Source organism: Pleurodeles waltl, chromosome 1_1, assembly GCF_031143425.1.
Source record: "Pleurodeles waltl isolate 20211129_DDA chromosome 1_1, aPleWal1.hap1.20221129, whole genome shotgun sequence".
NCBI classification, from domain to species: Eukaryota; Metazoa; Chordata; class Amphibia; order Caudata; family Salamandridae; genus Pleurodeles; species Pleurodeles waltl.
Window position 1 is genome coordinate 303195791 of NC_090436.1, and position 27712 is coordinate 303223502.

At 45.4% G+C, this 27712-nt stretch overlaps 1 protein-coding gene across 1 annotated transcript in view; it reads right to left on the reverse strand.

Annotated features, from left to right (window-relative positions):
- The window catches only part of SLC38A9 (solute carrier family 38 member 9), a 405919-nt gene that overhangs the window by 62127 nt on the left and 316080 nt on the right, over positions 1 to 27712 (reverse strand). Inside the window, 3 exon segments of the mRNA XM_069222157.1 lie at positions 8033 to 8097; positions 8099 to 8182; positions 21977 to 22087. Of these exon segments, the coding sequence (XP_069078258.1) occupies positions 8033 to 8097; positions 8099 to 8182; positions 21977 to 22087 (260 nt within the window).

Below are 27712 nucleotides of genomic sequence, written 5' to 3' on the forward strand. Positions count from 1 at the left end.
CTCTCGAGGCAGTCCAGGGCCACCTCTGACTAGGGGATAGACATTATAGGAGTACATTGTCCGCAAAGAGTGAGATTCTTTGTTTCCAGCCTCCTGGCATCCAGATTAACAGATCCTGATGGATCGAGGCCACCAGTGGCTCGAGTGCCAGCGCAAATATCATGGGAGAGAGAGGACAGCCCTGACGGGTGCCTCTCTGTAAAGCAAAGCTATGCAACACTCTTCCATTCACCTTCAACGGTGGCCTGGGGGGTTGGTATAGTAGTTGTACCCAGGCACAAAACCTTGGTCCAAAACCCAGCTTCTTGAGTATTGCAAATAGGTACGGCAATTTGACAGAATCGAAAGCCATCCTTGCGTCTGGCGTCATAAGGGCTGCCGGCTCCATTGTTTGCGCCTCCGTTGAGTGGAGGACACCATATAGACGTCTAAACTTTAACCGTGTGCTACAGCTGGGCATAAAGCCAGTCTGATGAGGATGTATTACTTTGGAGATGACCCCTTTCCACCTAGCTGCCAGGGTCTTCGCCAGCACCTTTGCCTCCACGTTCATCAGGGAGATCGGTCTGTATGAGCCACATGCCGCTGGTGGCTTGCCTTCTTTCAGGAGTACTACGATAGTGGCTGCTCTTTGATCCTCTAGCAAGCAGCCCATCCCACACACCTCCTAAAACATGTCCAACATGGGTTCAACCACTATATTCGTCATACACTTATACAATTCAACCGGCAGGCTGTTCGGGCCCGATGCCTTCCCCGACTGAAGGCCTCTTAGAGCCTACACCAGTTCTTCTACTGTAAGGTCGGCCTCCAGAGTGTCCCTATCATCTCCCGTGAGGCTCTGTAGGGAAATATCATTCGGAAGGTTGCTGCACTTAGCAGTGGTCACAGAAGACATGGTGGAATACAATTGTTCATAGTATGTAGCAAAAGCCTCCGCAATTGCCTCATTGGTCGTGTGCATCGTATTCAACCCATCCTGAATACCCAACATCCAGGAGTGCTCTGAGTCGCTTCTCTCAAGCCATGCTAGAAGTTTATTGGCTTTCTCTCCTACTTCATACAGTCAGCGCTGTGTCGCCAATGCAAAATGTGTTCATATTTTGACCCTTTCATAGAGCCAATAGACCCACAGTTTATATAATAGTGTACTGACCCTTTGACAAAGTCAGTAGCTCTGCCTTACTTAAAATACCACCCCTTATATTCAGCTATGTGTGCCCGCTGTAGTTTGGGTGCAAGGCCCTGCCCCACCCCCCTAACTTGGAATGGCATTAGCTGGCGGTAAAATGTTTGACGCACAATTGCGTTGGCGCAGTTGTGCGTCAAAAAGTATAAATATGGCCCTTAGTCTTTAGAACTGCTTTCTGTAGAAGGTGGAGAAGGAAACTGCAGTGTCTTCCATTTCCAAGGAAATAAAAAAGCGAAAGAGCGAGTGTGTGTTGGTTTTGCTCCGTCTTATTTTCCTTATCAGTCATTTCAGCAAGAGTGATTTGGCATATGGTGCCTAATGTCATGGAGTGGCCTGGCAGATGGCTAGACAATGGGCAAGAGGTTGAGCTGAAAAGATAAGTCCTTGTTGGGGCTTTTAATTCCCTATGTAAAGACACTGTAAACAAAGAAACTTTTATTACAGCCTGTTTCCCCGACATAAGAACATTTTCGAAATACTACCATTTACTTCTAGCCCATAAAGGAGAAATTTGTTCAGAGAGTAAGACCTAAACTTGAGCATGCAGGAATTGCTTAATTAAGTGGGCTGCGATGCAACGAGATAATAGCTTGTTTGGCAAGCAGCACTGAAGGAGACACCCAGGTGCAGGAAGGTATGTGATAGGGACAGCTGATACATACTTTACTGAAAACGGTTGCCTTACACTGATTTGAAGAAACTATCTCATGCACTATAAAGGATCTATAGGAGATAAAGGAAGGTGGGCTGTTGCTTACAGGGAACTACTACTGAGAAGAGCGTACACAGGGCTGTGTGGACTTTAAGTTGACATCTACTGATGAGGCTTGCAGGAAAATAAAGACAGAGATGGGGCAGCCTTGGAAGAGGGAGGAGATAATGAAGTTAAATCGTTTGGAAATTTGGTAGGAGTCATTTGATTTATTTTAGGGGGTGTGGTGTACATTGACATTCACATGCACATAGCATTGCTGTAAAGAGATGAAGGAGTTATTGAACAGGTTATTATTTGTAAGTGAGTAGTGTTATTTGATGTGGGTCAGGAAGACTCAATCAGAATCAAGTTTTTCCAGAATCAACTGCTGAGTAATAAGATGTTTATTGTTAGCAGGCTTTGTTTTGGTTATGGACGAAATGGAAATATTGGCTTAGTTGTAGAGTTAGCAGGCCTGTGAACTGGAAGAAAGATTAGCCTAGGGAGAAATGATAATTACAAATTGGAGTGCTGAGGATCCCTCACACCCTGAGCCCTGGTGCCAGCGAACCTACGGCTCGGGTGAAAGCTGTGCCTGAGAAATTAAGGTCTGGGATCGGTAGGACCAGGGAATTAAGGAGGGCCGGAAGGTCCAGATTGGAACAAGAAAACTGGTAGGTAAAAGAAAGCTACAGGAGGAGTGAAACAGTATTTACGGACTTGGCAAAGCTGCTAGGCTATAGGGAAAACTGGTAGATGCGAACAGAGTGAAGCCACTGGGCCAAAATGGCTGGCGAGATTATAGGAGGAGGGATGATTGCACATCGTTTTTGGTTACTGTTTAGGGTATTTTTTTAGGGCAGTTTTAAAAGGCAATAGAGTCAGATACAGCATTAATTTAAGTGCTGATGATTTAGGGAATATATGAGATGTTTCTGGTTTTCTTTGCTGTAGTCAGTCAGTGATAAGAGAGCAAAAACATAGTTTTTTTTTTTTTGCTGATGCGTCACCTTAGAATGCTACTCAGAAGAAAATTACAAATATTTATAGCTAAGTTTGGCTGTTTTGGCTGAGTTCAGAAATAAAAACCCTGCACCAGATTGGACAAGTTAACCTAGGTGCAGGGTGAATGAGGTGGAGTGCCAAGGAGCCCGTAAACACTTTATAAAACGTGGGCCTGGAGGAGGGCCAGAAGGTTTAGGACCGCAAGAACAAACATGTTGCGTTGGGCTGCTCTGTGATTCCCTAACAGCTATGCTCCACTTAAAGTTTCTCCCTCACACAGTTTACACAAGGGAAGGATCTGGAACAACGCGTCCGGAACCACGCCTGTGTCATTCAAGCAAGCGGAACGACACTTGCCTGACAAACGCAGGCCTTTTTCTCTGCCTTAATCCCATCTCTGCCAGGTCTTTTCCCCCTTAGGTGCCAAGCCTTTTTTTTGGCTGTTTGGGGCAGTTCGCACATAGGCTCTCCTCACTTTTTGTCCACATAAGCTACCCATGCCAAATTTGCATCCTTTTTTTTTTTTTTTCAACATCCTAGCGATTCTACAGGTACCCGCACTTTGTGGGTTCCCCTGAAGGAGACCAAAAAATTACCCAAAATACATCAAAAATTTAGTTTTTTTTAAAAAACAAAATGGGAAAAAGGGCTGCAGATGAAAGCTTGTGGTTTTTTCCCCTGAAAGTGGCTTCAACAAACGGTTTGTGGTGCTAAAATCACCATCTTCCCAGCTTTCAGGAACAGGCAATCCTGAATCAGAAAAAAAAAAATTTTCAACACAATTTTGGCATTTTACTGGGACATACCCCATTTTAACTATTTTTTGTGCTTTCCGCCTCCTTCCAGTTAGTGACAGAAATGGGTGTGAAACCAATGCTGGATCCAAGAAAGCTAAACATTTCTGAAAAGTAGACAACAATCTTAATTCAGCAAGGAGTAATTTGTGTAGATCCTACTAGGTTTTCCTACAGAAAATAACAGCTGAAATAAAAATATATTGAAATTGAGGTGAAAAAACTGTAATTTTTCTCCATAACTTTTTCCTGCAATGTCAGCTTTTTGCAAGTAATATACTGTTACGTCTGCTGGACTCTTCTGGTTGCGGGGATATAAGGTCTTGTAGGTTCATCAAGAACCCTAGGTAGCCAGAGCCAATAAATGAACAGCACCTTGCAATGGGTTTTCATGCTATACAGGGTACAGAGCAATTCATTTGCTGAAATATAGAGAGTGAAAAATAGGTATCAAGAAAACCTTTGTAATTACAAAATGGGTAAAAGATAAGGTGTTGAGAAGCAGTGGTGGTTTGCACATCTCGGAATTCCGGGGTGCCCATACTAGCATATGAATTACAGGGCATTTCTCAAATATATGTCTTTTTACACACTGTCTTTTTATATTTGGAAGGAAAAAATGTAGAGAAACACAAGGGGCAAAAACATTTGTTCTGCTATTCTGTGTTCCCCCAAGTCTCCCGATTAAAAATGGTACCTCACTTGTGTGGGTAGGTCTATTGCCCGTGACAGGAAACACAACATGGACACATCACATTTTTACATTGAAATCTGACATGTTTTTTGCAGAGTCCCTAGCTGTAGATTTTGGCCTCTAGCTCAGCCAGCACCTAGGGAAACCTACCAAACCTGTGCATTTTTTAAAACTAGACACCTAGGGGAATCCAGGTTGGGGTGACTTGTGGGGCACTCACCAGGTTCTGTTACCCAGAATCCTTTGCAAACCTCAAAATGTGCCCCCCCCCAAAAAAAAAAAAAAAAAAAAAAAACACTTTTTCCTCACATTTTGGTGACAGAAAGTTCTGGAATCTGAGAGGAGCCACAAATTTCCTTCCATCCAGCTTTCCCCAAGTCTCACCTGCGTTTTTGGTCCTGGGCTCAGCAGCCATATAGGGAAACCTACCAAACCCATACATTACAGAAAACTAAACACCTGAGGAAGTCCAGGGAGGTGTGACTTGTGGGGATCCCCCAGCGTTTTCTAACCCAGAATCCTCAGCAAACCTCAAATTTTGCTAAAAAATCATATTTTTCCCACATTTCTATGTGGGATCACCGCACCGGGACACATTTCCTACCACCCAACGTTCCCCTCAGACTCCTAGTAAAAATGATACCTCACTTGTGTAGGTGAGCCAAGTGCTTGTGACAGGGAAGAGCCAAAAACATGTTGAAATTGAGGGGGAACCAAAGCGGGTCCAAAAGGGCAGTTTGAAAAAAAAAAAAACATTTTTAGGCTGACAAGTGGGGCAGAATTTTTATCAGTGTAGATGAGACAATGCTGGGTGGTAGGAATTTTGTGGATTCCTGCAGATTCCAGAAGGTTCCATCACAAAAATGTGGACAAAAATGTGTGTTTTCTTGCAAAGTTGGAGGTTTGCAGGGAATTGTGGATAAGAAAATGGTGCGTGGTGCATGTGAAGCACACCACCCTGGACTCACCCAGATGTTTAGTTTTCAGATGTGTCTAGGTCTTGTCGATTTTTCTACATGGCAGCGTCCCAACGTCCAAAAAGTGCATCCCTCACCATTCCAAAATGGGACGATTTTGAGAGTTATTCAAGCTCTCAAGGACCAAATGTAAAACCAAAACCCAAAATAATCAAACGCCCTCTTGCTTGCCATGGGATAAGATGTTTCAGTGTGCGGGGGGAGAGCTGAAAGACTGTTACCCCCTTCAGCTGGGATGGAGGCATAACCATGCCCATACTGGTTGGTAGCCACCACCATATTATTATTATTTTTTTTTTATTCCCTGGCATCTAGTAGACTTTCTGCCCCCCCGGGATGTGGATCGGGTGTAATTGCCCCATCTGCCCAATGGTGGGCAGAACAACTTTGGCCCCATTTATTTGGGGTGGGGGTATGGCCATATCCCCACCCTCTTTTTTTGAAAAACAAATCTTCCCTGGTAGGCTTTCTGTCCCCCTTGGGGGCAGATGGGCCTTCCAAAAATAGGCCGATATGCCCCCAAAGAGGGGAAGAAATGGCCTAAAAGTAATTCTGCCCCGCCGGGGAGCGACCCTTTTCTAAGGGGTCGCTCCCCACTAAACCAAAACAAAAAATGTAGCCATGGTGTCTAGCGGTTTCTGCCCCCCCCCAGGAGTAGATTGGCCTCATTATAATAGGCCGATCTGCCCCGGGGGGGAGGGTGCAGAAATGGCCTAAAATACTTTGCCCCCCTGGGGAGCGGCCCTTGCCCAAGGGGCCGCTCCCCTTATTCAATTACACAAAAAAAAACCTCCATGGTGTCCAGTGGGCATTTCTGCTGCCCGATCGGGTAGCAGAAATGCTGAAAGAGACATGAAAGGACAGGAAAGGCCTTTCCTCTCCTTTCATGCATCTCTCACACCCTCCACGAGATGCTTTTTTTTTGCATTTCTCCTCCAATCCGGGTAGGCGCGCTGACGTCGTCAGATGCCACAGGTGGGGTTAAGGGCGGGGCGGAGGTGGAAGGGGAAGCGATTCTCTTTCCATCCCTGCCCTGGGAGCGCTCCTCCCAATGAGCCAGTCCAAGGACGTAATGGTTACGTCCTTGGCGCCGTAGCCAAGGACATAACCGTTACGTCCTTAGCTGCGAAGGGGTTAACCACGCATGTGCCGAACAGCACACATGCGTGGTTAAGGCAGAGAAAAAGGAAGATCCATCGGGAGAGGACGCAGTCAGGTAAGTGGGGCTGGGCCAGGATTGGGGGTAGTTTTTAGGGGTGGGGGCGGGGGTGAAGGGGTTAGGGTGTTTAGGCTATTATTTTTTTTAAGGGGTGGGGGTTATTTTGTCTTTAGGGGGGGTTGGGGTAATTTTCTATTTAGGGAGTCTGGTTTTGAGGGGTGGGGGGTGAGGTAATTTTCTATTCAGGGTGGGGGTCAGGTTTTATGGGTGGGAGGGGTCGCTGTAGTTTTAGGGGTTGGGGGTCAGGGTATTTTTAGTTTTTGAGGGTGGGGGGTCGGAGTGGTTTAGGGGTGGGTTGGTCGGGTATTTTTAGTTTTTAGGGGCGGGGGCAGTTTAGGTTTTAGGGGGGTGAGGGGTCTCGGTAGTTTTAGGGGTGGGGTGGGGGGGTCGGGGATTTTTAGTTTTTAGGGTCGGGGTAGTTTAGATTTTGGGGGTGGGGTTCGCGGTAGTTTTAGGGGCAGGGTATTTTTTAGTTTTTAGTTTTTAGCAGTGGGGTGGGAGGTCGGGGTAGTTTTAGGGGCAGGGTGGGGGGGTCGGGGTAGGATAGGTTTTAAGGGGTGGGGATTCGGGCTAGTTGAGGTTTAGGGGCAGGAGTAGGGGGTCGAGGTATTTTTAGTTTGTAGAAGTGGGGGGGTCGAGGTGGTTTTAGGGGGTAGGGGGTCATGTTAGTTTTGGGGGTGTCAGGGTATTTTTAGCTTTTAGGGGGTTGGGTTAGTTTTAGTGGCAGGGGCGGGGGGGTCGGGTCGGGTTTTTAGGGGCAGGGGTGGTGGTTGGGGTAATTTTTGGTTTATTTTGGGGGGTGGGGTTGGTTTTAGGGCTCAGGGTGGGTGGGGGGTATCAGGTTAGTTTTTAAGGGTTTAAGGGAGGTCGGGGTACTTCTGTTTTTAGGGTGGGGGTGGCATGTGACAAGCATGCATGCCGTTTCCACACATGCCTTTACTAGGCATGCCTTTACAACGAAAAATCATTGTAAAGGCATGCGTGGTAAAGGCATGCGTGGAAACAAAGCGGTCGGAGGTCCGACTGCGTTGTTTCAGCATGCGTGGTTGCTGCATGCGTGATTCCATCATACAACCTTTACACACAGTCTTGAAGACAAACCAATCTACTAAAATGTTCCAGCAAATCATTACATATTGCAAATTAGGAGCCAAGTGCCTCTGTAAAATCCTGTTCCAAATTATGGGTAGAAATGTAATAAGAAATGTAAACAGTTAAACCATGTCAGGCGAAGAGTTCAGGAGGGACAAGGCTGATAATCTGCTTATAATAACTCTGACGAGTGACTATGGTTCTGTTTTTTTTTTACAGAGACTTCCTGATTTGAGTTCACAGTACCCCAATGAGTCGCAGGACAAGAAAACATACCACCGTAAGTGTCCTGTGATTGGTGTGCATTTGCAGACCAGTTGTAACTGGGCAGACTGAAATGAATTAATAACAAACAAAATCTTTACCTGGGATAAACCTTTCCAAAGATGTGTCCTAGCAGCTGCACCCGTATCAGGTACCCCAAGGGGGGGGTACACAGTCATCATTTGGAACAGTAGAAATATTCTGGCAACAAATGACAAGATGTCACTGCTAGGAAAGTTATCTAAGAAATTCTAAAAGGAAAAAAGAACAAAGTTGGCATATGCATGAGATTTACAACTCAAGAATTCATTCATCTTCATAAACTCAATACAGAAGATAAAGGCGATTTGCAAAAAAGCAGGACACACCTCAAGTCTGTGGTAACAAAACATCCAAGATGCCTCTGGATCCTTGTCCTGCAACCTACCTTTAACACATCCTCCTCATTTTAACTACTGAGAGCTAAGGAGCAACTGAAACAAGCATTTATAATACAATCATTCTCGCATTTGTGAAAGTTAGAGCTCTTGACTTTGAAAATTGCATTTTTAAACTTTTTTTTTGTATGCAGTGGAGCAATAATATTTGCAGAGAGCTATTGCCATTCGTATGACCTTGCGGTGCTGGAGAACCAGAAAATGGGAAATAGGTTATGAGGGAGGGGAGACGAGTAATATCCTGGCTGAGAAAAAAAAGTAAGGAACAATATCCTGGAAAAAGCAAACACTCTGAAAGTGCAAGATTAAGTAAAGCATGTGAAATGCAAGCAGGAACCTGTTACGTTAGCACTTTTATACTTATACTGTGCTGCTGAAATAAACCTGACACATTTACCGTTCTGATGAGCACGAAGCAGGAAAAAGGTGCAGTACCACAGGCAATCCACAGGTGACCCTTGAAACCTCCTTTAGACACAAGGTACTATGTCACATTGACACCAACACAGAAAAAGTGTGCTTATTTTCCATTGAAATTTAACAACTGAAGCCAATATTTATACTTTTTGCAGCAAAACTGCGCAAACGCAGTTTTGCAGCAAAAAGTACAGCACCAACTTGCCCGATTCCAAAGCGCCTGCCGGGCCCCAAATTTGTGTAATCCCGCAAGCCGGAGCTAAGGGTGGGCTAGCGTCTAAAAAAAATGACGATAGCCAGGTGGGGGTGGTGGTACGAGGGAAGGTGGTTTCGCCTCATAAAATGACGCTAGCCTGGTTGGAGGCAAAAACTTTTTTGTCATTTGTTAACCAGCCTAGCGTCATTTCCTGATGCAAAACCATCCATACCACATGACTCCTGTCTTATAGAAGACAGGAGTCATGCCCACCACCCAAATGGCCAGCACAGGGGCCAGTGTGGAGGAAGGGGCATTTCAGGGCCCCCCAATGGCTCTTCAAAAATGTATATAAAAATACTTACCTATACTTACCCTACTTACCTGGGATGGGGTCCCCCATCCGCTGGTGTTCCTCTGGTGTGGGTGGGGATATTTCTGGGGTTTGGGGTGGGCACCTGTGGGCCCATTCCATGGAGTTTGGCCATGGAAATGGGTTCACAGGTCCCGTAACGACTGCTCTGACCCAGGCGTTAAATAATGGCGCTAAGCAGGCTTAGCAACATTATTTAAGCCCACCTGTGCACCTTTTTTGCACGGGTGGATAAATAAGGCGCTTGGGGCTTTGAGTCATTTTTTGGACGGGAACACCTACCTTGCACCTCATTGACACAAGGTGGTTTCAAGCATTCCAAAAAATGACTAACTCCTATATTTTGACACTAGACGGGTGTAGCGTCAAAATATACATATGGAGTTAAGTTTGCGCCAAATTCACATAAAACAAATGACACAAATTCAGTGCAAACAGGGTATAACTTTGTCCCCAAGTAAAATGCTCTTTCCCAAAACTGTTAAATCCTAAAAAAATAACCAGTAGAATTTATTTGCAAAACGTAAAAAATAAAATAAATATAACAGTGTTAAAAAAAGCAATTCAGACTAAAACACACATAAAACACAATCAGGAAGTTCTAAGCACAGCAACATGAGTTTTGAAAAACAAATAGATCCCCTAGTGAGCTGAAAACTCCACGTAAAAATGTATGAAATTAAGCTGCGCAAGAGACTGCTAAATATCTGTCAGTGATAGGCTGTAAACAGTGCCAGCTCTAAGGCAGTGCAGCAGGTGCCACCGCAGGCAACAATAAAAATGTCAACATTGTAGGAAGCTGGCCAGATGTGTGGTGAAAACCTGCGGTGTTACTGCCTTATATCAGGCACCCCTTATTAGTGAGGGGCATTCAGTGTCTAGGAAGCCAGGTCTCTCTAGAAGTAGCTGTGGATGAGCAGCCAAGACTTACCTAGGAGACATGCAAAGCTTAATCAATACCACTGTAGTCACACAGCACTTACACACAAGAAAGCACCACACAGTCTTTCCAAAATAAAGGTACTTTATCATGGTAACACAGATACTAAAACACTGCATAGACAATACTCCACTAGCAGGTGAGTAAACACACTATTATATACACATTAGAAGTCAGGATTAGCATAAAAGGCAATAGAAAACAGTAAAAACAACAGCAAGTACTGAAGGCCCAAGAGGGGGACCAATCCATATACTAAGAAAGTGGAATGCGAAAGTCGCATCCCCACCCAATGAAGTGGAATTACTAGAGGGAAGCTGGAGGAACTAGGAACCTCAAAAAGTAAGTACCAGAGTGCCCCCCCAGTGACCAGGAGAAAAGAGGTAAGTACCTGGTTCTCCCTAAATTCACCAAAAGGACTTCAGAAGAGGATTTTGCAAGCCCCAGACAAGATTGCAAAAAACCAAAGGTGGATCCTGGTAGAGGAAGACCTGTAAAGGAAGGGGACTAAGTCCAGTTCACATTGGAGTGTCCGGTTGTGGCAGGAGCCACTACTCACTCCTCTGTGGATGCAGGATTAGGTTGACGGGGAACGAAGACAGTCAGCAGTTCTGCACTGGAGCAGCTGAAGAGTTCCTGAAGTGATGCAGTCGACGCCCCATGCTGGAAGAAGGATTGCAGTCAGTCAGTTGTGTGGAAAAACCACCAACAAGCCTTGGCAAAGGCAAATGTTACTGAGGAAGAAATGCGGAGCTGCAGGGGACCAGCAAGGTCGAGGGGGACTCTACCCACAGAGGGGAGTCCTGGGTGACCCTCAGCAGTGAGGAGAATCACAGAAAGAGGAGGCTGCCCCCACAGACGACCCACAGGTATAAAGCACAGAAGTTGAGGCCCACACAACACACCTAGAAAGGAGTCCCACGTCGCTGGAGAATCACGCAGAGAGCTGTGCGTCGCAGGAAACAGTGCTGGGGGGTGGGCTACAAGAAGTTTGCAGAACCCGTGGATGAGATGCCAATAAGCCTTGGTAGCTGCAAGAGACATGGTGACTGGGGGTACTGTCCTGTGTGGAGAGGCAAGGGCTTACAGTCTCCCAAGTTGGACAGCTGGTAGAAACGACGAAGGGGACCACTCCAGACCACCACCCGTGATGCAGGAGGAGAGAAGATCCATGCAGCCCGTCATCATTGCAATTGGTGCCTGCAGATGCAGGGGAATGACTCCTTCACTCCAAGGGAGATTCCTTCTTGCTTCTTGTGCAGACTTAATCTCATCGCCCTCAGACGATGCACATCAGGAGAAATGTTGCAGTTGCTGGAAGGAGCTGGAGAAATGATCTTGCAGAGTTGTTGCTGTAGCTGCATACTGTCAGTTCCTGGAGAATCCAGCTGCAGTTCCAGTGGCCAGAAGGTAAAGTAAATAATGCAGAGGAGTCCTGCTGGAATCTTGCATGCCGAACCTGAGGACACACCCAAGAGGGGGACACTAAATAGCCCAGGAAGTGGGATTGGTCGCCTAGCAGGGTGACCACCTATCAAGGAGGGGACTGCGACATCACCTGCCTGACCTGGATTCGATATGGCAAAATCAAGTGGCCACCTGGAGGAGCTCTGGGCACCACCCCTGGGGTGGTGATGGACAGGGGAGTGGTTACTCCCCTTTCCATTGTCCAGTTTCGCATCAGAGCAGGGACCAGAGATCCTTGGACTGGTGCAAACCAGTTTATGCAAGGAGGGCACCAAATGTGCCCTTCAAAGCATACCAGTGGCTTGGGGAGGCTACCCCTCCCAAGCCATGTAACATCTATTTCCAAAGGGAGATGGTGTTGCCTCCCCCTCCCAAAGAAAACCCTCTGTTCTGCCTTCCTGGGCTTGAGGTGGTCAAGCAGCAGGAGGGCAGAAACCTGTCTGTAGGAGGGGAGCAGTGCTGGCTGCCCAGGAAAACCCTGCAAACTGGTAGGAGCTAAGCTGGGAGCCCTCTAAGGAGCCCCCAGAGTGCATAGAATCACACAACTAATAATGGCAACAGTATTGGGGTATGATTTCGACATGTTTGATACCAAACATGCCCGGGTTTGGAGCTACCATTATGTAGCTGGACAAAGATAGTGACTTGTGTCCAGTACACGGGTAAAATGGCTTCCCCGCACTTACAGGAGAATGGAGCTGGAGTTCGTAGGGGCACCTCTGCTCATGCAGGGGTTCCCTCACACAGAAGTACCTGCACGCTTCTCTCTGGGGTAGGACGGCCTAACATAGGGGTGCCTTACAGTGATCTGGTGCAGTAACCTGAAGTGAAAGGGTGCAAGCACCTTTTCATGCATGCTGCAATGGCAGGCCTGCAGACACATTTTACGTGGGCTCCCATGGGTGGCATAATACATACTGCAGCCCATGGGGAACCCTTGGTGCCCAAATGCCCTGGGTACCTAGGTACCATATACTAGGGACTTGCATTGGGGCACCAGTATGCCAATTGTTGGGTGTACAAGGTAAGGAACAACCAATTTTAGAGGGAGAGAGCACATTCACTGGGGTCCTGGTTAGCAGGATCCCAGTGAACACAGTCAAAACACACTGACAGCAGCGAAAAGTGGTGGTAACCATGCCACAAAGAGGCTACTTTCCTACAACCATAACCCCGTGATTAATGTTCTTTCTGGAGAGAGATTGGAAATCTGTCTACGGGAAGTTTTGACTCTATCGTAAGGTAACACAGAGTGTTAATATACCTGCTGCAAGGAACGGCGGTGCAACCGCTGCTACCGCACAGGATGTTGACTTCGGGTGGGGGCGCAGTTTTTGTAAGTGTGTTTATAATTTTAAAAGCATCAGCTGTTGGCGTTTTATGCCACCAGCTATTTTGAAGCATCAATAAAAATGTCAACATAACTCCGTGATTAACCCCTTTGCTGCCAGGCCTTTTCCAACTCCTGTGCCGACCCATTGTTTGGCTATTTGGGGCAGTTCGCGCTTAGGCCCTCATAACTTTTTGCTCACATAAGCTACCCATGCCAAATTTGCGTCCTTTTTTTTCCAACACCATAGGGATTCTAGAGGTACCCAGACTTTGTGGGTTCCCAGAAGGAGGCCAAGAAATTAGCCAAAGTACAGTGAACATTTTTATTTTATTTTTTAATGGGAAAAAGGGGCTGCAGAAGAAGGCTTGTGGTTTTTCCCTGAAAATGGCATCAACAAAGGGTTTGCGGTGCTAAAATCACCAGCTTCCCAGCTTTCAGGAACAGGCAGACTTGAATCAGAAAACCCAATTTTTCAATACAATTTTGGCATTTTACTGGGACATACCCCATTTTTACGATTTGTTTGTGCTTTCAGCCTCCTGACAGTTAGTGACCAAAATGGGTGAGAAACCAATGCTGGATCTCAGACAGCTAAACATTTCTGAAAAGTAGACACAATTCTGAATTCAGCAAGGGGTCATTTGTGTACATGCTACAAGCGTTTCCTACAGAAAATAACAGCTGAAATAAAAAAATATTGAAATTGAGGTGATAAAAACAGCCATTTTTCTCCACATTTTACTCTGTAACTTTTTCCAGCGATGTCAGATTTTTGAAAGCAATATACCGTTACGTCAGCTTGACTCTTCTGGTTGCGGGGATATATAGGGCTTGTACGTTCATCAAGAACTCTAGGTACCCAGAGCCAATAAATGAGCTGCACCTTGCAATGGGTTTTTATTCTATAACGGGTATACAGCAATTCATTTGCTGAAATATAAAAAGTGAAAAATAGGTATCAAGAAAACCTTTGTGTTTCCAAAATGGCCACAAGATAAGGTGTTGAGAAGCAGTGGTTATTTGCACATCTCGGAAGTCCGGGGTGCCCATACTAGCATGTGAATTACAGGGCATTTCTCAAATAGACGTCTTTTTTACACACTGCCTTACATTTGGAAGGAAAAAATGTAGAGAAGGACAAGGGGCAATAACACTTGTTTTGCTATTCTGTGTTTCCCCACCTACCTGTGGATTTTGGCATCTAGCTCAGCCGGCACCTGGGGAAACCTCACAAACCAACACATTTTTGAAAACGAGACACCTAGGGGAATCCAAGATGGGGTGACTTGTGGGGCTTGTGGGGGTTCTGTTATCCAGAATCCTTTGCAAACCTCAAACTTTGGCTAAAAAAACACGTTTTCCTCACATTTCGGTGACAGAAAGTTCTGGAATCAGAGAGGAGCCACAAATTTCCTTCCACCCAGCGTTCCCCCAAGTTTCCCGATAAAAATGATACCTCCCTTGTGTAGGTAGGCCTAGCGCCCACGAAAGGAAATGGCCCAAAACACAACGTGGACACATCACATTTTTTCACAGAAAACAGAGGTGTTTTTTACAAAGTGCCTACCTGCAGATTTTGGCCTCTAGCTCAGCCGGCCCCAGGGGGGGCAGAAATGGCCTAAAATAAATATGCCCCCCCCCAACCCCCCCCCAGGGAGCGACCCTTGCCTACAATAGGCCTATCTGCCTCGGGGGGGGGGGGGGGGGGGGGGGGGAGGGCAGAAATGGCCTAAAATAAATTTGCCCTCCCACCCCCTGGGAGCGACCCTTGCCTACGGGGTCTCTCCCCCTGCGTGACATTGGCGCAAAAAAAAAAATAAGATCCCTGGTGCCTAGTGGTTTCTGCCCCCCTTGGGGGCAGACTGACCCAAAATCCAGTCTAAATACAATTTTTCCCTCAGGGGGCAACCCTTGCCTAATGGGTTGCTCCCCATCTCTAAAAAAAAAAAAACAAACAAAAAAATTGCCCTGGCACCTAGAGGTTTCTGCCCCCCCGGGGGGCAGATCGGCCTAATAACAATAGGCAGATCTGCCCTCAGGGGAGGCAGAAATGGCCTAAAATAAATTTGCCCCCCTCCACCCCACCCCCGGTGAGCGACCCTTGCCAATGGGGTCGCTCCCCTTGCGTGACGGCGCAAAAAAAAAAAGATCCCCGGTGCCTAGTGGTTTCTGCCCCCCTTGGGGGCAGATTGACCTAAAATCAGCCGATCTGCCCCCGGGGGGGGCAGAAAAGACCTTTAAAAAAAAATGCCCACCCTGGGAGCGACCCTTGCCCAAGGGGTCGCTCCCTCATGCCAATTTCATTTAAAAAAATAAAATCCCTGGTGTCTAGTGGGCGTTTTGACAGCCGGATTGCTTGCAATCTGACTGCCAAAACACTGAGAGAGACTTCAAAGGGAAGGAAATAACTTTCCTTCCCTTTGAAGTCTCTTGGCCTCCTCCACGTGATCTGAAGCTTCCAGCGCGATGAAGGAGGCCCTCTGTGACAATTACAGTGGGGGTGGGGGGTGGTTTCGGGGGTGGAAGGGGAAGGGATTCCCTTTCCATCCCTGCCTGGGGGGGGGGTGGGAACCCCACAGAGGGAGCGCTAGTGCCCAGGACGTAAAGGACACATCCTGGGCACACGAGCACTGTGCCTCAGGATGTAACCATTACGTCCTGGGCACAGAAGGGGTTAAAGTTCTTTCTCGAGAAAGATCGGCAATCTGTCTAGTGGAAGTTTTGACTCTACCATAAGGTAGCGCAGAGGTTTAATATGCCTGCTGCAAAGAACAGTGGTGCAACCGGTGCCACTGCACCGGGTGTTGACTTCGGGTGGAGGAGCAGTTTTTGCAAGTGTATTATAATTTTAAAAGCACTTGCTGTTGGTGTTTCTTGTCACTAGCTATTTCAGGCAACAAAAACAAATGTCAATATAACATTGTGATTAATGTTTTTTCTGGAGAGAGATCAGAAATCTGTCCAGTGGAAGTTCTGATTCTAATGTAAGGTTGCGCAGAGGGTTAATAAATAAATGATAAAATAAAGCAAATCAGAGAAAACAAGCACAGAAGATCATTACTGTGCCGGAATTGTAGCAACGTGAGCACCGACAGACTGGGAATTCCATCAATATAAGCACTGGGGGGGTTCCAAACAGGCATACAAAATACACCCTCAGCTGCACAGGGGCAGCCGGGTGCAGTGTGCAAAGTTGGTGTTGGGTTTTACGTTGAAATCAATAGAGGGACCCAGGGGTCATTCTGGCGATGCAGGCAGGGCTCCGGGGGGTTTCTCAGGCCAGCCACCGACTGGGCAAAGATGAGGGCCACCTGCTGGTCACTCCTGCACGATAGTTGGTTCTACTCAGGCCTGGGGGCTGCAGGTGCAGTGCTTCTTCCAGGCGTCGGGTTCTTTGTTACCGGGCAGTCGCGGTCAGGGGGATCTTCTGGATTCTCTCTGCAGGTGTCACCGTGGGGGTGCAGGGGGGTCGTCTCAGGGTGGCCACGTTGTGGGAGTTGCCTGGGGGTCCTCGCTGCAGTGTTGGTTTCTCTGGACACGAGCCGGTGTGTCGTGTGCAGAGTGTTGGGGACTCATGCTTCAGGAGTGAGGTCGGAGTCCCTTTAAAGATGGTTTATTCTTGGTTGTTTGGACAGAGCCGCTGTCCACAGGAGTTTCTTGGTCCTTTGGGTTGCAGGGCAGTCCTCTGAGTTGGCAGAGGTCGCTGGTCCCACTGGATGTGTCGCTGTTGCAGGTTCTTTGAATCTGGAGACAGGCCAAAAGGGCTGGGGCCAAAGCAGTTGTTGTCTATGTCTTCTCTGCGGGGTTTTCAGGTCAGCAGTCCTTCTACTAGTTCAGGTCGTCAGGAATCTGTTTTCCTGGATTCAGGGTCACCCCTAAATACTAAATTTAGGGGTGTGTTTAGGGCCGGAGGGCAGTAGCCAATAGCTACTGTCCCTGAGGATGGCTACACCCTCAATGTGCCTCCTCCCTTTGGGGAGGGGGCTCATCCCTAATCCTACTGGGGAAATCCTCCAAAGCAAGATGGAGGATTTCCTAAGGAAGGGATCACCTCTGCTCAGGACACCTTAGGGGCTGTCCCGGCTGGAGGGTGACTCCTTGTTTTCCTCATAATCTCCTGTGTCCGGGGGGCAGACATCTCCACTAGCTGGCATTGTAACACCAGGCTTGAGCCTTTGAGGCTTATCACCAGGTGTGACAGTTCCTGCAGGGGGAGGTATGAGGCACCTCCACCCAGGACAGGCTTTGTTCCTGGTCACAGAGTGTACAAAGGCACTCACCCCATGTGGCCAGAAACTAGTCTGGAAGTGGCAGGCTGGCAGAGACCGGTCAGCCTAGCATTAGCAGTTGGGATGGCATGCAGGGGGCATCTCTAAGATGCCCTCTGAGTGCATTTCTCAATAAATCTCACACTGCCATCAGTGTGGATTTATTGTGCTGAGAAGTTTGATACCAACCTTCTCAGTATTCAGTGTAGCCATTATGGAACTGGGGAGTTCGTGTTTGACAAACTCCCAGACCATATACTCTTTATGGCTACCCTGCACTTACAATGTCTAAGAATTGGCTTAGACACTGTAGGGGCGTAGTGCTGTGGAAAAGAAAAGGGAAGCTTTGCCGAATACAAGCAGGAAACAAAGAAAAAAAAAGTCCCTTAATGAATAGATAAGCATGACAAAGCGTAGTTATACAATAGTTAGTTCCTGCTCCCAAAGCGAAAAAGGAGGCACAAAGAGAAATGACTGACCACTAGCAAGCAAGGATTTATAAATGAGACTGACACAATCTCACGAAATAGCTTTAAGCCCCCAAAAGTATATTAAACTATACAAGAGGCCATACACTTACGCTCAACCTAAAAACGAATTTTTGGACAAATAAAGACCCCAGTGCAAAGCCTCGAATATTGTTCAATTATCTTCCAATCCAATGGGGTACTTAATGTACCCTATCAAAATCCTAGAAAAAATTGTAACAATTCTGCATCAAATAACAAGCTGCTTTATGAGTTATAATCACATTTTCATCTGTTGAAAATAATGGAATCAATCCTGGCTAACATCTATCAGGAGATTGTTTTGGACACCTATGACACTGTTGATCATGATACAGATAACAGATGATGGTTCAAAGCTCAGTGGATCAGCTCATTCCTTTATGGCTGTGTGCCACAAATTCACATGGGTTCTTCAAAACATTGATGCCACATTACACTATCTGGGATCCCCCAAGGCTCTGCGCTTTACACTCTCCTGTTTACTTGTTACCTGTGGCCCTTGTCTCTGCTTCTGGAGTAGTACAAGACCTGCTGTCGGATATGCACTAATATACACCCGCCTAGAGAATATTTCAGCGCAGCAATATTACTACCTGCCTAGAATACATTCACCAAAGGAAAAGAGAATGCTTATTGTGCCTAAACAGATCAAAATGAGAAATTTTGATCTTAGGTGGTCAAGATACTGCATGTTGTTCCAAAGGCTAAACCTCCCCACCGCCCCCTCCAAGCAGGAAATCAAAAAACTGGTTACAACATTTGATCTCAACCTCTCATTCTCCATTCAAATCAACACCGTGGTTAAATGTGTCAACATGCTACTAACTTCACGTAGCGATATACTCCCTCTCCTGAAAAGCTCAGACCTAAAATAATTTGTGTTGGGAAAGTGAGACCACGGTAACATAAGTCACCCAGGCCTGCCAATGTACTTAGCAGGACTGTCAAACTTCAAAGATTGCTAAGTGAAGCCACCAAGATGTGCCTGACTGTACCTGAAACTGACCATACCATAACAGCTCTTAAAGATCTTCATTGATTCCAGGTTGATGCTAGGATTAAATTCAAAACACTGCATCATGCACAAGGCCTATTAGATCAAAGACATATCATATTTACAAAGTTTGGCACCAACAACAATCCATCAAGGAACCTTCGCTCATCCCCATCTCACCTCATTCCTTCAAGCACAAAAAACATGGTTTTAAGCGCAAGGACCAAAACTCTAGAACGCACTGAACCCCCACTTCAGAGGTGACCACTACATCAGATTCGGAAAGTCAATATGTAGTGGTGGTTCAACCCTGGGTGCAAAGTCTCAGTCATTTGCTTGTGTTGCCCCGTAACTGTTACAAATATGGCAGAGTAAAATACTTCCTTCACCTACATTTCTACAGTGCTGGCAGGGATATACCCAGTAATCCTTCCATCTCAAAGCAGCAGACGCAATGTCTTACCTGCTTTCTGGAAAACCCCTTAGGGACTGGAAAAGGGGGGTTCTATAATATACAAATGAATTTTTTAAGTGCACTCGTTTTGAAGAGAGCCACCTTATCCAGAACGGACGGGAGCTGTCAAATGGTGCACATCTTCTCTGAAGTTATGCAGTATGTAAGAAGGATTTTGACCGATATTTTATGGCTGTCCATGGCCTAAGCATAAAGAAGCAAGTCTTATTGTTACACTGTTTAGGGGCTGATAGCCAAAATACATTACCAAGGAATTTTTCTAAGGTTGTAGTGATGGTTTTTAAATACCACTAAATTGTCTTAATAATGGACCATTAGTCCAAATGGCTCGCGGTTAAGGTCACAGCTGATATTACGACAAAAGAGGCAGTAATGTTTTAGTGGAGGAAGTATTTATGAAGCAAGGGAATACTACCTTTTGGTTGACAGAAAGTGTAAATAGCGTCAAGGCAAATGGGGGCTATTCCAAGGTTTGGGCCACTGTGCATAAAGAACTGCCTTGAACAAACTAGTGACTAATGGTGCTATGAAGTATGTTAACAAAGTATTTAAGGAGCGTGAATAAAGCAAGCTGTGAGTTGAGAATATTTACGGAAATGTCTACGAAAATTCGTAAATCTGGGGCAGCGTCAAAATGCAATAAGTTTTGCTGTGTCATGTGTGTGAAGGGGCCATATTTACATGGTGGCATTAAGCCACAAAAAATGGCTTAACGCCACCTTGTAAATACGGTGCAGTGCATAGCGCGGTGGCGCTAGGGGCTCTTAAATACGCGCCTCAAATTCCAATCACCACATGCACGCCTACACACACACATAACAATCTGCTCAAAACCTTTCCTGATTACCATGTACAGACCCCTTCCGACAAATTCCTCAAGAGATCCCTGCACATACAACTCAAAAAAGATCCTTGCATAGGGACCCCTTCCACCAAAGAAAGACCACACCCTTGTCACCAATCCCCACCCCCACACACACACCACATACACAAACTTACTTACATGCAAAGAAATTTTGGCCCAAGTCCCTCTTGAACATTAATTAAACCATGCACCGTCACCCTGATGTACACCTTTCTCTCCATTACTAAACTCTCACTAGTCTCCCACTTTGCCAGAACCACGACGTTCCACTTTCCTCAACCTACTATCGACTGTCAAGAATCAAAATATTTTTCTAGTCTACTTTATATTGTGGGATGAAGAAGAAATTATTTCCCTTTGAAATCACCTGTGCTTTACATATTACCAGTCTCACTCTTCTCTATTTTTCTTCTTGACACACGTTTTGTCACAGTAACTCATTTAATATAATTTCTTTCACAGCTTCAGCACACTTCATCTGACTTAAATTCACCCTCACTGCTCACTCAGACCATTTGAGGCGTTACCTTAGTACCAGGGTGCTTAACATTCACAAAAACAAATGGTGAGATACCTATAAACCCCGCCACATATCATAATGTAAGCCTACAACTTACCTTGTAGCACTGTCCTTCATCTTTTCACATAAGCCAACAGTAAATGTTGTCTTATGAGATGTAAAATTATGTGTGCATGGGTCCACGTCTGTGTTCTACAGAGATTCGGTTATCTCTCCTAATTGTGCCTAATGACTCTAGACAACCCGGCCCAAAATCTTCTCCACCTGAAGTTTAAATATGTCAAGTAATCAGGACAGCACAAAGAGCATATTTCCTCAATGATAGGTGCCTACGCCACTTTATCTGAAGACATGTTAAGGAGCTGCAAATGAGGTCTAATGCACAAGACCAGATGTAACTGTATCTATGGATATGTTGTAAATACATCTACCATACTGAAAATATGCATCCCATTAGAGTTGATGGCATTTCTCCTATATTTTGCGGAGGATGCCTATATTTAAAACTTTATTACCATATGTGACTATGCCAACTTCCCACCTTCGGTCATGCCCGGGATGAGGTTTGCCCCAGCGCTTCCTTGCCTGTGACAGGGCTGGCGTCCAACACCAGTGACCTGCCAAATCCCCCCTCCAATCTCCCTCCTCCCCCGAATGCCATGTCTGGTGGAGGGTTGGGTGCAAGGCCTGCACTTTAGGCAGGCCTTGGGCTCAACCCCTGCGGGCAGCCAACACGATGCTCCACGTGACTGGAGTCCTTCAGCCGTGCAGGGCGGGGGTTGGCCACTAGGCCTAGCCTGTGGCCTATCTCTTCATCCAATCCCTCCAACGGTCCAGCAACTGTCCCCACTCCCTCCCAATCCCGAAAGGACACAAAAACTTCCTCTTTTTTTCCAATTGTTTTCCTGACCTCGCAATATGTATTTATAGAGTGTCAGGACCAAAAAACATATACAGCAGTTTAATTAAACTCGAACGCATTCACTTAGAGACTCCCCCAGCTTATCAGAAATTAAACAATTTGCATACTTTTTAAGACACTTGTTTATCTACCGATTAACTACAGAATAACTTCTATTAAGTCAATGCTATACTTTTTGCAGTTTCCTGGTTTCTACTTTCATTTCAGTATTGTGGTGTTGAACCTCGAACTGTTCTATTTCCTTTTGTTTCTCCAGTAACAAAATGTATTAGTTGCTAAAGGCAAAAAGGTAATTTAACTGACCACTGAGTCCTTAGTTTATGCGTTACCTGTTCAATACAGTCCTTGGATAAGGGGGCAGGAAAAGCAGCAAATATCATGACACCAACATATGTGTACGTTAATCCTACTAGGATATAGGCGACAGAAAGATCTCGGACCTGCAAAAAAGTTTTTTTTAAAAAAAGTGATCAATTAAGTGGAATTTGATTCATACAGAGTTCAAGCGCAAAACACATCTGTCTTTAATGGGCATTCTGTGGTAAATGGCCAACATGGGGATAATTTATTATAATATTCAAAATTTATTCAAGGCTCTTTTTATGTATCTATATTTTTAAATAAGCAGAATAAATCGATCAATTAATGTTATAATGATAAAATGGAACAAGAGGCATTCAAATGCAAAGGTATTTTATTATTAAACTGCATCATTATGTTAGGAAATAAACAAATGACAATGATGTACATTTCCTACCAAGCATCATACACTTGTCATGAATAATGTGTAACATCACAATAAATCGAGGTCCAACAGTCTCTTTTAGATATGTGAATGTTGTTCCACTCTCGAAAGCTCTGAGAAAGGACATTAATTTGTAAAAGGGTAGACTGTAACATGACTTTGCTTAACTTACAAATGAAGAACTGCTGAGATGTAGAGGAAGAGAAAGATTAAGGAGATTAAAGAAAAGACAGATTTTAACGAACATATTCTACATATTAAGAAGCGTGTAAAAAGTTAGAAGGCAACAGCTAGGTATTTGTTTGTAGAGACTATAGTCCTTGCTCTGTGCGAACAGTTGTGCCACTTTGCCTTTACAATTTTTTCTAGCTGGCCTTATCTACTTTTCTAGAGCGGCCATGATACCTGAGAAACTAAATGAATTGATCCACATTGTTTTGCTTCTCGACCAGCAGAATACAAGGCTCTACGAAACTGCCACACAGGTATGCAGTCTTTACTCCACAGGACATTACCACACACATAAGTATGCCTCAAGGACTTTTTGTAGTATTTTGACATACAGGTAAGTATTTTTAATGTCATAATTGTGGCCGTTAAAAAAGGGGTAGGTTAATAGTTATGGGATGGGTAACTGTAGTAAGGGGCTCACAGGATTCAGGGGTAGTTAAGGGTACGCGGTAGTAAGGGTGGGACCAGGACACTACCAAAAAAAGAAATCAAACTCCTTTATTAGTCACTGCTTCAGGCAAGGAATGCCACATATTTCCCTGTGAGGATTTTAAATTATATTTTTTGTTCCTGGCAGTGCCCCTTGAAGGGGCAGGGGCAGGACCAAACTTTTTTTTTAAAAATGTTGCGGAGCCCTGCACGGAGTGTTGCAGCCCACCAGCCATATTAAAAAAACACAGTGAGTCTCCAGGATCACTGAATCTATGACCCCAGGGCAGCTTACCATATTTTGTTAAAGCACACCAAGCTGGAGCTTTATGCTCTTCAGCAGGATCCTCCTGTTTTTGGTTCTGTGGCTGCATTTTGTGGCCTGAAAAACGTTGGAGAAAGACTCAAATACATGTTTTATGTTTGTTTAAATAATGCTTTATTGAACATATTTTGTGTAAATAACTATTACTAGAACACTGGAACGCTATGCGCTCCATTGGAGACAATCCAGTGCTCTGGGCTTTTACTGGCTGGTAAAAGCCCAGAGCATCAACATTCCAATGTTCTTTATTCACAGCAACAATTTTAATCCCCTCGGGCTCCATGAGGACTTTTTTTTCTTTCTTTCGTTTTTATTTTTTTACAACATTCTGACAGCTAGTGGCAGAATGTTCTAATAGTCTTATAGCCCTTCGTAGCTGGGCTACACTGGCAATTAAAGTCCTGCTCCCTTGTTAAAGACCCTAGCCTTCGGCTCGGGTCTTTAATGCTGGAGTGGGCCTTTAATGGCCAGTATAGCTATATTAAACAATGCAATGTGTGAAATTATGTTACACATTTAATTATAGTTATTTGCGATAGCCAATAGGTCTGCGTTATATATGTTGATGCACTGAACATCTGATAAGGTCAACAGGCCTGCTACTTTTTCTGTTTTGGTGTTCTTATCCTTTGACAAAGTTAGTAGGTATGCCCTACTTAAATTGACACCCTTTATACTGTTACATGACATAGTTGTTCACGGCCATACAGCTGGGTGAAGGGCCTGGCTGCAGGCCAGATGCTGTGCCCATGCCACACACGTTGATGTACAACCTACTTTTTGTTTAAAAAACCATAGAAATGCACTGGAAAAACACAAATGTTAATGGAACATTATAGATAGGGGAAAATATTAGTTAAAAATATAAAATTTTAAACTAACAAAACCACTGAAATTCACAAGTTATAGTTATCTTAGGTAACAATACCTGGTGTCCTAAAGTGAGTATAACTCATACATTTGTCATGCACTGCTAATTACCTCACATATTTTATCACTCATGCCATGTTCTATGAAACCATTGAAAATATCACTGCAACATCTGAAATGACCTCATTGATGACAACACTGCGCTTGGTGGAGGCGCAAGTTTTAGTTACTTTAAAGCACGGGTTAAGTTTACATGAGATAACTTATATCTGGTGAATATCAACGGTATGTTTTAACTGACATTGTGACCTAACTAAAAAGTCCCTTTCAATGTTGCTTTTTCACTGTGTGTATATATATATATATATATATATATATATATATATATATATATATATATATATATATATATATATATCCTTGCTTCTCTCTCATTTTCACTGCCTTGCTTTTTCTGCTTTTTTTTTGTGTGCCTCGCCTTGCTTTTCCCTCCTTCTCACTGCTGTCTCCTTGCTTTTTCCTGTTTTTTGCGTGCCTTCTCCTTGCCTTTCCCTCATTTTCCCCTCTTTCTACTTTATTTTCCTTCATTTTTGTGCACTCTCCTTGCTTTTCCCTCATTCTCAATGCTTTCTTCTTGCTTTTCCCCCCGGTTTTTCCATGCCTTTTCCTTGCTTTTCCCTAGTTCCCTAGACCCTAGGGGCATTATATAGGTGTGTAAGGCAAATTATGGGGTTAAAATAATTTTGCATTCACCATGAGCGATATTCACGAAAATTCATGAAGTTTCGCTAATTATTTGCAAAATAGTGGCAATTATGGAAAAATTTGAAGGAAAAACCACACTCCATCATTAATTCATTCACACACACATGCACTCAAGAGTTCCATGCACCCACTCCCACTCATGTGCCCACTCAGACTCACACACCCACTTTTAGACCCACTAAGACACTCATGCACCCACTCACAGATCCACTGACAGAGACCGGCTCTGTGGCAAGGTATGGGGTTAGGTGGTTATAAGGGTTTGGCTGCAAGGCCAGGCTGCAGACCAGACGTTTTGACCAACCCTTGCCCTGCACGGCCGAAGGCTGTGTGCGGCGGGGGTTGGAATAAAGTATAGTAATTAAAATTACTTCAAGTTAAAAGACCATAGAAATTCACTGAAAAAAACAAAGGTTACAGTGATGCTATAGTTAGGTTCGGAATTTATTTGTACAAAACCACATAAAATCAGCAGTTATAGATAGAGTTCTTTCAAGTAACTATAACTTGCGCACTAAGGTAACTATAACTCGCGCCTTCGCCATGCACAGCTAGTTACTCCACATATTACAACATTGATAAGATCTTGTATAGCATCTTTGATATTATCACTGGAACATTTGCAATTAAATTATTGATAAGAAAACTTGTGTATGGCAAGGGCGCGAGTTATAGTTACTTTAGGGAGCGAGTTATAGTTACTTGAAAGAACTCAAACTATAACTGCAGAATTTCTATGGTTTTGTATGAGTAAAATCAGAACCTAATTATAAAGTCCCTGTAAACTTTATTTTTTTCAGTTAAAAAAATAAATATAAAGAAAATATATATCATGGGTATTGGGGAGGTTCCCCCCTAGTCCCCACCAACATAAAAATAAACCAATATATATATCCAAAAAAGCCATTTTCCATATTTCTGACTGCACCACTCTCATAGTGTTTCTTGGCAGCCATGGACATAACACATAGTGTTGTGTTTGCTCAGTCCATTAAGTTAATTACATGGCACAATGCATTAATATATGAGCCTAGAGAAGATCTCCTGACAGATGGATGGTCTTGGCCTGTGGGGCGGGAAGACTGCGTGGCACTCTACGCGGACAACGTGCTTCTTTTTCTATCCGACCCCGCTCGCAGCGGTCCCCGGTCACTGCAGATCCTGGGCCTGTTCTCCGAGGCCTCCGGTTTGACTCTTAATCCTAGGAAGTCCCTGCTGGTGCCTCCGCACTCTTCCAGAAATTGTGTGGACTGGCAGCAGGACACCCCTATCAGGCGCAACATTTTCAAATATCTGGGCGTCCAGGTAGCCTTGTTGCCAGAGCTGGCCTGGGCGCTTAACGTCTTCCCACTCACTCGACGAGTCAAGGAGGATCTTCAGCGCTGGCAGACCCTGCCCCTTAACCTGCTAGGCAGAATAGCACTCTATCAAATGATGATCCTCCCCAGGTTCCTTTATCTGCTGCAGTATTTCCCTTACCCAATACCTCAGAAATGGTTCAGAGACATGGAAGAAGTAATGCGTCAGTTTTTGTGGTGTAGTACCCGACCCAGGATCGCCCTTGGCATTTGCCAGAGGGATGTTTATGAGCGCGGACTGGGGATGTCTAACATCTATTATTATTATCTCGCAATGCACCTGCTGGTGATAAATGACTGGATGGAAGCGGGCTGGTCAGACCCGGCATACCAACTGGAACTCCAGACGATGGGTTACCCCGCGGTGCATGAGGCGCTTTATGGCTGCCCCGCGCAATCCCAGATGTGACAAGGGTGGTTTTAATGCGCTGGCGTGAGGCCCAGAGGGTGTCGGGTGGTGGGGCCGTCTCACCCAGCAGACTCCATTGTGGCACAGGGGTGGTTGGCAGAACTTTCGGCCCTGGAGGGATTTCACAGATTGGGACCTTATAGTAATCTACTTACTTGGTGATGTTTGGGAGGGGTCGCATATGCGCTCCTTGGAAGAGCTTCAATTAAATTTTTCTCTTCGGGCGGGGGAGATCCTTGCTGAGTTCAGTCCCATGGAGGCGAAGGTGCTGATGGGGGTCTGGGCCAAGGGGGGGGGGCTGATTCACCGCTCCCTAGTTATTAACAACGCTCAGCCACTGGACAAGCTCCGTCGGAGGTGGGAGGAGTGGCTGGGCCCAATGGAAGACGAGGACTGGAGGGAGGCATTGATGCCCCCTAGGGCCTTGGCCATGGCCACCCGCTTTCGGGTATTACAGACATACTATTTACACAGACTACCTCATACCCATTAGACTACATAGGGCGGATCTCAGACCCCACGCTAATTGTCCCCGATGTTCTGGCCCTGATGCCGGTTTCTATCATATGGTGTGGTACTGTCCAATCATCGCCTCTTACTGGAGAACGGTGGTGACAGAGCTTTCCGGGGTCTTACAGGAAGAGGTGGTCGCGGCCCCATTGCCGCTCTTATTGGGGTTTATGGAGGGAATAGGGTCTAAAAGAGCTGATCGAATCTTCATAGGAATGTCTGGTGGCCAAAATAGACATTGTAGCAGATTGGAAAGCAAAGGCGGCACCGACGTTGGCAAAGTGGCGCCGCGGGTGGACTGGTGTGCTCAACGAGAGAAACTCGTATATGAAGCGAGAGGATGCCCGAACAAGTACAGGACAGTGTGGGGGAGGTGGGAAGCTACCTGGAGTGCCAGGTCTGCGCCTGGGCCTTGAACGACCT